This window comes from Cebidichthys violaceus, unplaced genomic scaffold (assembly GCF_023349555.1).
Source record: "Cebidichthys violaceus isolate CVI_PGR_0920_01 unplaced genomic scaffold, fCebVio1.0.p SCAF_49, whole genome shotgun sequence".
NCBI lineage: Eukaryota > Metazoa > Chordata > Actinopteri > Perciformes > Stichaeidae > Cebidichthys > Cebidichthys violaceus.
In genome coordinates this window covers 1,798,862-1,813,135 of record NW_027176694.1, presented here as the reverse complement: position 1 = coordinate 1,813,135, position 14,274 = coordinate 1,798,862, and the positions used below count along the sequence as shown (strand labels likewise).

Genomic DNA, 14,274 nt, shown 5'->3' with positions numbered 1-14,274 from the left:
ACTTGGACCACTTGGACGGCTTCTATGACTCCCACAATTCTTAGCAACCCGACCTGATCTTAAAAAAAACATCTGAATAGAGATAGAAAATGATATCCACACACCTCTGAAATCCACACACCTCTGAATTTGTATTAATTAAGTTCATATAATATTCTCCAACATATACTGTGAGCTCCGTACACATTTCTCAGTAGTCATTGATTTAGTTTTAATGTTCAGACTTTCCTGTCATGTGAAAATCAGGATGACATCACCGCCCGTCCCAGCATCCTTTTTCTTCCTCCTTGTTGTTGTATTCCTCTCAGGGAGCCTCCATCTTGTTTCAGATCACAGCCAATAAAGCAGCCTGCCTCTCCCTCTGTCTCTCCTCTCCTCCTCTCTCTCTCTCTCTCTCTCTCTCTCTCTTTCTCTCCTACTTCCTGTTAAAGGAGTCAGTCAGTCAGAACACTCAAAACACATATTAAACAGGCATCAGCCTCTCGCCGGGGCCAAATCACGCTGTTCAAATGTTGTTCTTCCACCGGGAGCGCAGGACAACTGAAGAGATGGGATCTGCAAACATTAACTTGATTCACGGCTGCGGCGACTGAGTGACACTCCATAACCTCAGCGGGCCGCCGCCGGGGTCCCCGCCGACAGCACCCCATGGCTAATGTGACACACACACACACACACACTAGCAACGCGCAGCCGTACCACCCCCACACACACACACACACACACACACACACACACACACTTATATAAGCGGGGACTGGCATGTACATACAAATAGGTATAGCAGCACGCGTTGTGCTGACACACACCAGTAACGCCTGACCTTAACATCCCGCCCACATATTGACACGTGCATCCGGCGTGCATTCAGAGAGGCGCATGGATGCGTCCACGCATTAACAAATATTTGGCACAAACTGGCAAAAAAAACAAAAAAAAAACGAGGTTTACCAAGTCGAACATATACGTACAGTCAGGAGTTCATTCACTAACATGCCCTCTACACACACACACACACACGTATATATCTATAATACAGCTTTTATGGTAATGCCGCAGAAGCTGAGTTATTGTCCTCCTCAGCCGACCTCTCAGCTCGCAGCGCTTCGGCGTAGGCAGTTAGCATGAGGCCCTGTAGCTCTGTGTAAATAGGTAACCTCTGCTGCTCAAAATGCCGACTCCCTCCACACACCAACTGCTGCGCTTGTCACTTGCGATACAAATTGCAGAGTGCGAATTGATATTTACTGCGCCGACTTGTTGCTGGTGTGCTGCAGCGTCACAGCGAGGTTTTTGCCTTAACACAAAAAGGCTCATTTCTTTGTCTTATGCTACGTAAATAAGGGGGGAGAGAGAGAGAGAGAGAGAGAGAGAGAGAGAGAGAGAGAGAGAGAGAGAGAGAGAGAGAGAGAGAGAGAGAGAGAGAGAGAGAGAGAGAGAGAGAGAGAGAGAGAGAGAGAGAGAGAGAGAGAGAGCTGTGCAGCAGATGTATCACAAAGTGGAGAGGACAGACAGGCTAAGAGAGTTAGAGCTGTGCAGACGAACCCTGCAGGCCGAACTAAAGTCTTGTAGGTCACTTAGAGCTATAATGCAAAACGTGGCCCTGATGTCAATCTAAACAAGGCTGCAGAGTACTAAGAGCCCTCCCTCTTAACAAGGCCCTGGTGTCTGATCGCTCTGGTTTTTTGTTTGTTTTTTTGGCCCTAAAAGGAAACGGCTCCGGAGTTCGCGGTAACTGCTCTTGCCAGGTATGAAAGTGAGTGGGTGAAAGGAGCTCTATCCCCGGGAGAAAATCGCCCTGTCCATCTGCACAAAACGCTAACTCTTCCACCTTTCTGCACAGTCTTTGTGACGGGAGATGTGGAAAACGGCAGTCTTTTGTCCATCGTTCTTTCACTTTTAGCTGCTCCCTAGAATAAACCTGGCGGTGTAGACAGGTGTGGGCGTATGTGCGCAGGTGTCATTAAAATAACAAGTTGTCATCTTTCTCGCTTTTAGGACAGTGCCAGCTTTCAGCGTTTTATGATACTGTATGCGAAGCGTGAACATGCAGCACAGGGCGGATTAATATACAGCATAAGCAATCTTTTGCCGCTCTTCTCCTCTGATGTTGGACAAATTGAGCAACAACCAGCGTCTTTACAGCCTCGAAGACACTTCTAGAAAAGACAGAAACACTATTTTTGTTATTGATAGTTGAAACGCTCTAAAATGGAGTTCTTTGCATTTCTGTCCGTGTTAACGCACACTCTTGTTCGTCGCTTCCTCCAGCGCATCATGTGCAGATTTGTACTATTTTGGGAGTGGATCTGCACAGGACTGATCAGCGGTCGCCCGCCTCCATGTCCAACAGGAGCGCCTGAGCCTGTTGTTTACAGCGGCGGAGGACGGAGCACCGTTGGGGTCAGACTCAGTCTTTCTGATCACATTGTCAACCTCGTGAGTGCAGGACATTAAATGTCAGGGGGAGATAGGAATATCAATGATTGATGAGTCTGGTCCTGTATGTACTGTGAGATCTGTGTGATCGCCCCGGGGGGGGTAAACCCTGTACCACCGAAATGTCAACTTTTCAGGAAATTAGATAAAAGCAACAAAAGTTCTTTTTGTTATTTCCAAATAATTTGATGTTTTGAAGAGAGCTTTTTTTTAAAGGGTTGTAGAATCTGCAAACTTTCAAGTGCAGACCTTCAGGTGAAGCTAAAACAGAGCGAATCAGGGTCAACGTACTCCTTCTGTGACACTAAAGTGTGTGTGTGTGTGTGTGTGTGTGTGTGTGTGTGTGTGTGTGTGTGTGTGTGTGTGTGTGTGCGTGTGCGCGCTTCCAGTATTTGTACAATAAGTTCATTTGTGCACGGAAGCCGAGGCGTGAACAGAGTCCCCCCCCCCCCACCACCACCACCCCCCCTTCACTGTCTCAAATTCCCATTTTCTGCATAGATTAGCCTACAAATGTCTGAGCCAGGCGCTGTTTAAACAATGGCATTTCTAACACTGTTCCTATCACCTTGGAAACGCCATGGCAACCTGTGATCTGAGAGGGCACAGTGTGGCTCAATTAGCACCAGCCGTGTCTCACCACACTCTTCCGCCAGCCTAATATCTCCATATTCTGTCTCCTTTCATGCATTAAGTGACGCAAGTACGTGAAGTGTCGCATTACCTTTTATATCAACTTCCTCACAGCTTTTTTTTTTCCCCCCTCTTTGTCACAGTGATGGATGCACAAACATAATAAGTTTAATAGTTAAAGGAACATTAAAGGGCCATGTGTGGTACTGTATGTGCAGTTTGTTTTTGGTCTTTTGGACCTTTTTGCCACTAAATTATTTTCCTTTTACATTCTGTTTTGGACAAAACATTTGCGCTCCGATGGTCTTTTTCCTTACAACACATGAAGCATGAAGTGCTTCAAGGCGCTCACCTTTCTTCCAGAAATGGAATAAAAGTATCAGAAAAAAAAAAAAAAATACAATCAAATGTGTCTCTGTGTCCCCCAGGTATCGTGTCCAAGTCCTTCGAGTGCCGTCTGAAGGGTCAGGGGGCGACGTTTGTGGAATCAGAAGCCATGGACTCCCCTGTGCACAATAAGGGACTCATCGGAGGCGTCCATCCACGACGAGCCGGTCCAGCAGGTCATCATCATCCAGGGCTACAGCGACGGGGAGGTGACCATCGACCAGGCCCTGGAGGAGTCGGCCGCTGCCACCTTGCAGACGCTGGCCATGGCCGGCCAGGTGGCGGAGGTGCTCCACATCACGGAGGACGGACAATTCATAGCCTCGGGCAGGGAAGTGGCTTCCGCGGGGGCCCACCTGGCCGGGAGGCGGCACCCAGTACGTGGTGCTGGATTCGGGGGAGGCCAGGAAAGAGCTGCGGGGCCATGGCTAGAGGAGTCGGACAAAGTCACATCGTCTCGGAGTCGTCCACGGCGCTGGACGCTCTGCTCAGCGCCGTCAGCGAAATGGGCCACCACGAGGAAAGGCGGGGGGAGGCCGCCGTCGTTCACGAGGTCCTGAGCCCTGAGATAGCCGAGGCCGTGCAGAGCGTAGTGCAGCCGGACGTGAAGCAGGAACAGGAGGAGGTGCGGTCATCGGCAGGACGGGATGCAGGAGGTGCTGCAGCTCGCCGCGTCCCAGATGATGAAGGAAGGCCTGACCCAGGTTATTGTCAACGACGAAGGAACGCACTACATCGTGACGGAGCTGGACAACTGCACCTTGCAGGTGGAGGGAGGCGTGTACGGAGAGGCCGGCGCAGGCGACGTGGAGGTGCAGCAGGCGGAGCCGCAGGCCGGAGAAGAGATGGTGGTCTATCTGGACGGGACCCCCTCATAATATAGTTCTGGAAGGGTAGCGGACAGAGAAATGTACTAAAAGAAGTGCATTTGTTGTTACATGTCCTTGTTGTGATGAAGCCTACACATTCAGTTTTTACATCACTTCTGTTCTCTGTTTTTTTTACTACGCTACACTCAGGTCAAACATCCTTTATTGGGAGGGGCAGGGCTGGAAACTGGTTTTGGTGCTAAGTGAGTTAACTTGCAATCCTCACATCCACCAAGACTACATCAACCACTCGATCAATGCCATGCAACTTCAGGAAATGAATCTATTTCCTCCTGGAATTCATTTTGAATAAAGTCATAAAGCAAAATATCTGTTATGCTTTTTGTTTTCTTTGATACTTTTGTTTAATATTACCTTAAGTTTTGTTTGTTAGGATTTTGACTATGACACAATTATGATTTCTTGTCTATTTCCTTTCCCCCATACTTTCTACAGATTAGCATATTATAGTTATGAAATAACTTTTTGGACAAAAAAAACTCCAAGACAGATCTTACAGATGATTTATATGTAATAGAACAGAGATGATAATTATATATCAGCTGCTTGTAAGTTCAGCTTTGGGGAAACCTCGACGAACCATTAATGCAATTTAATTTCTGACAATAAAAATTGATTCTAATTTTTAACAACTGTGTCCAGATTTGTTTTTTCTTCTTCGCCGTATTTGCTGTTAATCGTCATGTCGATCTTACAGTTCAGCGTCAATAACTGTCATTCCATGTACAGCACAGCGCATATCCTACAAGCAACATACATGCATCAGCTGATGGCTCCCATCATGCTTGCTGATCACTAACACAGTCATTATCATCACCATTATCATTATCGTCATCATGATCACCATCATCCTATCGTCATCCTCTCCTCTCTCCCCCCATCAGGCCCATTCTGTTCATTGCACACGACACCCCCCCCCCCCCCCCCCCCCCCCCCCCCCCCCGGCAGTCTTCAGCACTGGAGGGAGAATCAATATTCATTTAGGCCCCTACACAGGCCTGGTTTCTGATGGAGTGAGTGGGAGAGCAGTATGACGGCTGAAAAACACAACGGCCAACCGCTGAAAGTGGAGAGACAAAGCACTCGTACACACAGAGGGCATCAAAAGATCATCCCTTCAACACACACACACACACGCACACACACACACACACACACGCATGCATGACGAGCGAGGAGGTAGGCTCGGAGAGAAAGTGGTGGAGCGGTGGGCAGGAAAAATGAGAGGATTACAGATGGACGTTGAGGGAGGTGAGGCCAGAGAGAAGTGAAAGAGCGGTGAAATCCACAACCGCACAGACAGAAGGGAGCCTGTGATTTCACAGAACACCTGTCCTGCCTTTCAGCCCGTCTTTGTCTCCTGCTCTCAGCCCAGTGTTGCATTTATAAACTCACACAGTCTTTTCATGCTCTTTTTTTTCTTCCTATTCCGCAAAGATAAACACATTTATCAGTACATTGTGTGAGCATCCATACGTCGCCTGTGAGCCAAAGTTTGTTAACGCTCACTCAGTGGTAAAAGATGCAACTGTGACATGGTCTGTTGCTAAATAACCATATGTTATTCAGGTTTAATATCAAAATATGGAAAGCAGAAGAAGTTAAGTATTAAACTCCATGTAACCTGAATTTGTTAGTGTTTCATAATGGACTGCAACTGCATTCTTCGAAGTATGTATTATTATTATATAGAAAAACTTTTTGTTCTTTTCTAAAATAATATTGTGACCCCCCCGCATTTATTTTGTGACCTCTCGGGTTTCCCACCACTGTTTACATAAGTCAACATGTTAGATATAACTGTTACTGTAAGTGCTCACACAACAACGTTAGAGACTGAGCTAAGCTGAGTTCATGTCCTCCACCGACAGCCCCAGTTCCCTGTGTGTGTGTGTGTGTTGGTGTTTTTGTTCTCAATAGGAATGTCCATCTGCGCCCGCGCTCGCACATTATGCTTCATGTCTGGCCGAGTGATTGTGTACTGTATTGCGAGCCTCTCCGCCCTCCTCCTGTACGGGCCCTAATCAGGGCTGGATGGCTCATTATTAACTGCAGCAGGCCACTCGTGTGACATGGAAGAGAGAGAAAGAAATTAGCAGCTGTCACCCAGTGATGAGTTCATTCCTGACAGGCCTCTGCTCTGAAGAGTCCTGCTGCAGCGGACCAGACGGCTGATGGAAACCTGCTGCTGATGCTTAATTGGAGAGCCGGAAAAGGGCAGGAGGAGGAGGGGTCGGCTCGGATGGAGAGATGAGGGCAAAGAAGTGCGAAGGAGGAAGTAACACATTAAAGTATTAAGTAACGGTTACATTGGAACTATTGAAAATCCCATTGCCGTAATTTGACTTCTTTAGAACCAGAAAGCTACTTTGTTGGTATTATTATGCTCATTTAGTTACCTGGCAGATTTTGCATGCAACACATTATAATCATCTTGTGACACTACAAGCATGTCAAATAATTAAAGTTAGCGCCACTGATGATGCTCAACATGCTGCTTACTCTTCAATGCATCAGTAACCGTTATTAAATAATACAATATGCAGTATATCATACATATATGATTAAATATATAATATATATATATATATATATATATATATATAATATATACACAGTTGACTTAAGTGTTATGTTAATATGGTTTTATTTATTTTTGTCATTAGACACTACAATTGTAATAACGTAATTTTCACCCATGTCCATCACTTACTAAAAAATACCGGAAGTTGTTGTTGTTGTTGTTGTTGTTGTTGTTGTTGTTGTTGTTCTTCTTCTTCTTCTTCTTCTTCTTCTTCTTCTTCTTCTTCTTCTCTTCTTCTTCTTCTTCTCTCTTCTTCTTCTTCTTCTGTGTTTATTGGCGGTTGGCAAAACCAATTTGCCGCAACCTACCGGAATTACCGGAAGTGTTGCGGTGAAGTTACTAAAATGACCAAATACTTGCGCAATTTGCGAGCGCGAGGGGAGGTCCGCGACGTCCAGAGACGTCCAGAGACACGACAACTTGCTCCATGCAACTAACGACATTTCGAGCTTCTTGCTCCATGCAACTAACGACATTTCGAGCTTCTCAACCATGTTGGAAAACAGCGTGAACTAACACGTGAACAGCGTGAACTAACATTAAGTCAAAACGGTTGTTGAAGTCCAGCAGAGACCGGAAGACAACGCATCTGCGCGTGCCACTGCGCGCGTGATTAGCTGCACTTCACCTGCCGTGGTAAGCTAAGGTTAGCTTGTTTCCACGTAAAGCTTATTTTACTGTGCTTTGTGAATATCAAGTGTCTTTAAATCTTATTATGTGGAGTTCTTAATCACGTGATACTACTCATGTTTCTACATGTAATTCAGTGATTGTCAAGCAGTATTTTTGTTAAGAAACAGTGAACAACAGAATGTATTTGTACCGTTGCTGCTAAGAGTATTTGTGTTTCCTCGATATGTAAAACAGCTGCTGTGTTCCACAGACAGTTACAGTGTTGCTTCACTGAGAGAGAACGGTTTGTGGCTTTAATATTTAGTTCATACGATACATGTGTTTTATTGCTCACTCATATATCGGCTGAGCTGTTAGCTCTATATTATTGTAAATTGTGTTAATATATGCTAAACATAATTTGTCGGAACAAATCATTCCGCTATCAGTTGAGTATTTGGAATTTGAACGAGAGAACGACAAATAATTTTCTAATACGTTAGGTATTTGCATTCAGTCAGCGCTAACCTTGATATTGTTGTGATTTAGTATGATGCTGCTCAACATTCATGAATATATGAAGAACAGCAGAACAGAGACTATGAGCCTGTTTTGTTTAAATGCAGGTCAGGTCTCTTCTTGAGGGAGGAGGTCCGGTAGACGGTGAGCCTCCCGGCTGGATTCCCAGGAACTCTGATCCACTTTTCCCCTGAACCAGCTGGATGAAGGATCTGCTCTGTGGTAGGATCACACCAGTCACCTGGATTGGCACCAACTCAAACACACGATATACCTACAGTTTGCACCCTGACTCATCAGACTCTGACAGATCAGACCTCCAGCTGATCTGGACTCAAAGGAAGTTGACCAGTGTCCTTCTGTGGTCACCGGACGCTGACTTGGAAGCACTAAAGTGTGGAGAAATCCCACACATGGACAAATGCACACAATGACTTCACTATACCAAGCTTTTCTTTGGTTTAGGGAGGTTTTTATTTTTTTACATCCATCCATTTAAATGTTGCATTTTGTTTTGCCATTCAAAGGCAAACTCAAGTTGCATTGAACTGGAGTCACTTGTGTTGAGCGAGGTGTGCTTACCCATAAAAGTCTGTAAAAGTTCCACATAGGACTAGCATCTTGCGGGCGGGAACAGCTGGTGCTAAAAGATTAATGCCTCTGTACTTTTGTACTTTGAAGGCAGGATATTTACTTGTAATGTGGTGTTTTTACATCGTGGCGTCGCTACTCTAAGGGTGGGCTGGGTGGGAGGAGAGCGGAGAGTCCTCAGTATGTTGGCTGACACACACACACACACACACACACACATACATAGAAACAGTAACTTGCACCCTCTCCCGGGGGCAACTCTCATCACTCTCCTGGGGACAACTGAGAGGGACAGGAGGGTGGATGGGGGTCTCTCTCTCTCTCTCTCTCTCTCTCTCTCTCTCCCGCTCTCTCTGTTTCCCTGAGTATGATAAATATAGCAATTCTGTTTAGTCGCCATCTATAGAAAACATATCAGCCTGGGGATCATTTTCTTAATGTCCCTGCTATTAGTTTTGGCTTCCCTTTGGCAGTATTAGCATGCCGGCTGATATGCTCTGCGTGTGTGTGTGTGTGTGTGTGTGTGTGTGTGTGTGTGTGTGTGTCCCCGGGGCTCCAGGTACAATTCTATTAAACCCGACTTGTTTGTTTATTTCCTGTCTGTCTCCCTCTACATGCGCCCTGCTTGCTGGAACTTCAGATCCTGGTGCGTACATACATCCGCGCTAACATCGATAGGCCACGTAATGTTGCATGTACGGTCGGAGTACGGTGTACTTTTTTTTTTTTGTTGTTGTTTGCTGTAAATCGATAGTTGTTTGAGGCAGAGGTGGAGTGCAGGGGAAGCCACGGTTCAGTTACGGTTCATCTCGTCCATGGGAGTTATTATGGGGAAAGGGAGGAGGAGGAGGAGGGGGGAGCCCTGCATGGCTCTCCTCCCTTTTCTCTTACTTTTCCTATGTGGCTCTGCATTTGTGTCTTTGATCATGTTAATCCCTGCCTAGCGCCCACCGCCAACCCCGCTCTCCCTGCCATAGACTCACTGCCACACACACCTCAGCGCCTGACAGAAATTGACAGCCCACTCTATCCCACACATACACACCCCCCTCCAAAATGCCATTCCTAGCGGCTTACCCCCCCCCCCCCCCCCTCCTCCTCACCCACCCCAAAAAAAGAACAAAATAAAACACCCGGCAGGCAGCACCATTGACCGTCTGCAGCACTTCATTAAGGAGAAGCCGTGATTGAAAAGGGATCTGATTAGCTCTCTGTGATGAGATAGCAACGTTTCAACCTTGAACCAGAAACAACTGTAAGTGCTTTTTAATTAGGCACACAACACTGAGGAATAGCACTTCAAAACATAAAAAGAGGGAGTGAAAGACAAGAGCGTCTCCTGCAGAAGGGGAAGTGCACGATGAGGCAGAGAGTGGATCAGTGGGAGGCCTTATTCCCTCTGCCCTTACCGGAGCACCGCTTCTTCAACGCTTCTTCATGTGAGAGAAACCTCAAATTGGAATTGAGCTGAAATGCCTTCAAAACAGTTCCAGTTTTGTTTCTTCTCCATTTAGATTTACAGTATTTAAAACAATACAAACCTCCTCGAGGGTTCTAGAATGTTACGCCTTGAATCCACCGTCTTGAATTCAAACAATCTGACGTCCTTAGTTTTGTATCGGTGGTCTTCTGCGAGTCTGATTCGCGTGTCTAGACTCGGAGAAGTCGGCGCGCTGCCCCGGCGCCGCCGCGCCGCTCTGTTTAAATAGCAGATCTTCACTGTCAGCCTGTGATAACACCTTTCTACAGAGCTGCTGCAGCCATCTGCTTCATGTCAGTCCTGCCATATAGGGGTTAATTCTGTTGGTATATTCATTTTATCAAAACAAACAGCATGACGGATGAAGAGGGAGAAGAGAAAAAAAAAAAAAAAGGTAGAAGGTTTTCTCGATTCAGAAAATATTCCTCGATGAGGTGAAACCTAAATGTTTTACTCTGCAATCAGGATTTAAAGGGAAAACAACATGTGCCAACACAGAAAACATTAATGCATGATAGTAAAACTGTACTCTAGAGTTCTCTCTGATATGTGGATTCAAGTCTGTCATCATTTGGGTTCACTGTATTGATATCATATTGATATCGTGACATGAGACTAGATTAATTGACATGTTGACCAGGTGGTGGTTTAGGGTCAAAATGTGAAGATCACTAAAGTCACCACAGTCTGTCCTAAAGGGGATTGTGAATGTTTTTACCAAATTGTATGTCAATCCATCCAATAGTCATTGAGACATTTCACTCAAAACCAAAAAAAGATCAGAAAGAAATTCAGAAGATCTCCAAAGTTGTTCGGATTCAATTTGATATGAAGGAAAGGAATGTTGTTGTTGCCTACCTGAGATGAAAACAGCAGATTATATCCGTCCACCTCAACACATATCATACCTAGTTGTCTCTCCCACATCTAGTTCCCAAGTACATTCCGACTTTTCATATTTTTGCCGGAGAACAAACACGGCTAATATTCTCTGTCTCGAACGAAGAACAACAACAACAACCTGACCGATATTAATCCAGGCCTGGAGGACTCGCTCCATTGTTCTTGAGGATGTGCCTCCTTGACATTCACAACGCCGATTGATTGACCGCAACTCAGCTGGTGGAAACCCAATTCAAATGTCATTAATATTGCACCGCTTCAAAAAGGTTGTTGAAAATGTGTTTGTCAGTCGGAGGGAAACAAAGCTGTCGGTGTCCGTTACTAATTCAGCACAGCGGAGGCCCCATCGCGCGGCCTCCGCTGCCTACGTATTGACACCGCTGAAAAGTTTCTCTTAGCTTCACTAACTGCCTGATGTTGTTCCACCGAGAGAAACGGGGGGAGAATAGTTTGCTCCGGGTAGATGTGACAGCTTTCAGATCCCACAGCCTGCGCTTGCAACACAACTCTGTTTCCATTTATTACACTTGCATTCCAGTCCAGTTGGACTCTCCTCAGTGCGTGGAATGTTTATAAATGAGCCCATGTGTGTTTGCATCTTTACCGTTTTAAAATGATGTGACTAAAATGAGAATGTCAAATATCTCTGTGCATGAGCAAAGTTTTATTTCGCAGCAGCCCTTCCTCTTGGTCACCCCCTCACGTCTGTTACTTTTTGCTGTCTCCTGCTTCTTGCTCCTGATGTACAACTAGGAAGTCAGAACCTCAACTCGCAGGCTGATCTCATTTGCTGGATTGAGTTTGAGTGTCGCTGATATTGGATTAGATGCGATGGTGCTCGTGACGGTGCCGCTGGAGAAGCGCAGTCACAGATTTATGGCGCTGCCAATGGGTGGCGTCTGTGTCATTCAACAGGACTCATGTTATTGGCTAATTTTCCTCATCCCCGAAGATCTGGTTGGCATTTCAGCCTTCGAAGAAGAAAAAAAAAAAGCAGCAGCATGGGAGTTAGCCTTTGAGTGTAATGTCCTCAGAGAAGAGGAATACGTCATTTTGCGAGGATTTATTCCCAAATTGATCTTAAACATATCTGAGCTTGTTATAATTCCTCTAGTTTTCTCATAGCAGGGTGTTTCAAAGGAGGACATAATTGCGGTGCGCTTCCTTCCCAGCCACACTGACCGTCCATCTTGCATGGTGAATTGAGCCCCACATTTGTGAAGTGTAGCCCCGGGAGTCCCCTAGTGGCCCCTGCCTTGCTGTAACAAGCGTGGGGGGCCCCTGTGGTAAGTGCTCTCTGGGGACCCTGGCTCTGATCTGGCCGTCCCTGGGGCCCTGTTAATTCCTGCTCCGCTCAGAATGCCTCGCCGCTCTCCACTGCTCTCCTCAAGCTGCTCTACTCTTCTTCTTCATCCACCCATCGTTTTCTCTCTCTCTCTCTCTCTCTCTCTCTCTCTCTCTCTCTCTCTCTCTCTCTCTCTGTGTTCCCTATGTAGAAGGTGTGCTGTCAACAGCGAACACGGCCAGTCTCATTAAAAAGCTGGTGGAGGTTGTGACGGTGACAGAGATGTGCAGATCAGTGGCAGGGTAGTGTCCTGGTTGGAGAAACAGTCCATTAACCAAACCCTGGTGATATCGGGTTGATATATGATGTGGAAACAGCCCAGTATCCATAGCAATGCAGTCCATAGTGGACGCTTTTGCACCTTACGAATTACGTTGAAAGCCGGAGTTGAGTGTCAACACAGGAAGTAGTGGGCCTAACGTGTAGCGAGGCAGGAAGTAAAGGCGTGAAGGTACTGAATCCTACGTTCTTTCCTTAAACCATGTGTTTGAGTTGCATGCTCCTAACCATACCCTAGCCATGTTTCATTTGCAATAAGCACGTTAAAAATGTCGGCAATCAACGTTGCCCGGGGTTTCGTCTTCCATGTCAGGGATACAGGTTGTGTTGCATTACTGTTGCTTCAAATGAAGTGTTTGCAGCTGTCCGTGTAAGCATGGTTTTCTGTAATCTGTATCAAAAAATTTGACCTTCGGCTTCAACTGACAGTGGGCAGTGACGAGCAGTTAGAGAGCAGAGACCGTAATGACATGTGACAAAGGTTTTGAGCCAGAATCAAACCTGAGGCGCGGCAATTATAAGTGCATTAGTCAAGTGAGCCAGCAGCTCTTCCACGCCGCTGTAATGTTCCGTAGCGGCACAGTGTAAAAGTTTTGGGCCGTTAGGTTCCACCGTATTTGGATCCTCCAAGCAGAACTAGGAACCATCAACAACAGCTGTAATGATGGCAGCGAGCGTCATCGTCATACAACAACATGTAAACAAACCATTTACCAATCAGCTGTGTGCTCGAGGTCAGACTGGAGACGTTACTCCTTAAAAGATGACAGAATAGTACTTGCTTCCAACGTACTTTTTAAACAGAAAACGTACATTTTTCTAGATAATATCCTCCAAATAAGGCCCTCATGATCTTCTAACCAGCGCTTGTATCTTTCTGCAAGCTTTTCTATCTGCCCTCTGATCCTTCCTTCCCTCCTTCCCTCCCCTCCCTTTCTCCCTCCAGTCCCTCCACCCCTGCCCTGTGGCTGGGCTAAGACGAGAGGCCGGAGCATGTGGGGGAGAATCAAGGGGGAGGCGTGTACATGGGGGGGGGAGGAGAAAGGGGGAGGCGCCCAGATCACGCCGGGCGACTCCACAGGAGTGATAAGAGCGAATAAGCTGTCAGCGTGGGCGTCGGATGGGCCTTATTGTTCATATTTAGATGGAGGAACAATGGCGGGGTGTCAGGCTCCTATAGTTCATAATCTGCTGATGCTGACCAAGTGTCAGTGTGATCCATGAGCACCGAGATTCTTGAATCCTTAAGCAATCCCCCGTAGGAATGTCACGGGGGAGAGTACAAATGGGACAGCATCTGCCGGACTATAGATAGATAGGTATAGCAGGAGGAGAGGGAACGGAAGGAGGGCGAGGGGAAAAAAAAGAAAAGAAAGGAGAGGGGAAAAAAAGGAGAAAGGAGGGTGAGGCAGATCCAGAGAGGACAAAGTAAAAGGCCTAAAAGGGGATTCGCCAAAAGAACGACGGAGCAGAATTTCCCCCCAAAAAAGTGAAAGATGCTAATTGTGAGCAAGTACAGAGGAAATGGAGGGAAAAGCACCTGAGAGAGAGAGAGAGAGAGAGAGAGAGAGAGAGAGAGAGAGAGAGAGAGAGAGAGAGAGAGAGAGAGAGA

General features: G+C 46.3%; 1 protein-coding gene across 1 annotated transcript in view; it reads left to right on the top strand.

The window, feature by feature from the left end:
• znf407 (zinc finger protein 407) overlaps window positions 1-4,975 on the top strand; it is a 130,088-nt gene extending 125,113 nt beyond the window's left edge. The window contains 5 exon segments of the mRNA XM_068730046.1: window positions 3,501-3,598; window positions 3,600-3,821; window positions 3,823-3,879; window positions 3,881-4,104; window positions 4,106-4,975. Coding sequence (XP_068586147.1) covers window positions 3,501-3,598; window positions 3,600-3,821; window positions 3,823-3,879; window positions 3,881-4,104; window positions 4,106-4,337 — 833 coding nt within the window. The 3' untranslated portion in view covers window positions 4,338-4,975.
• The last annotated feature ends 9,299 nt before the right edge of the window (window positions 4,976-14,274 follow it).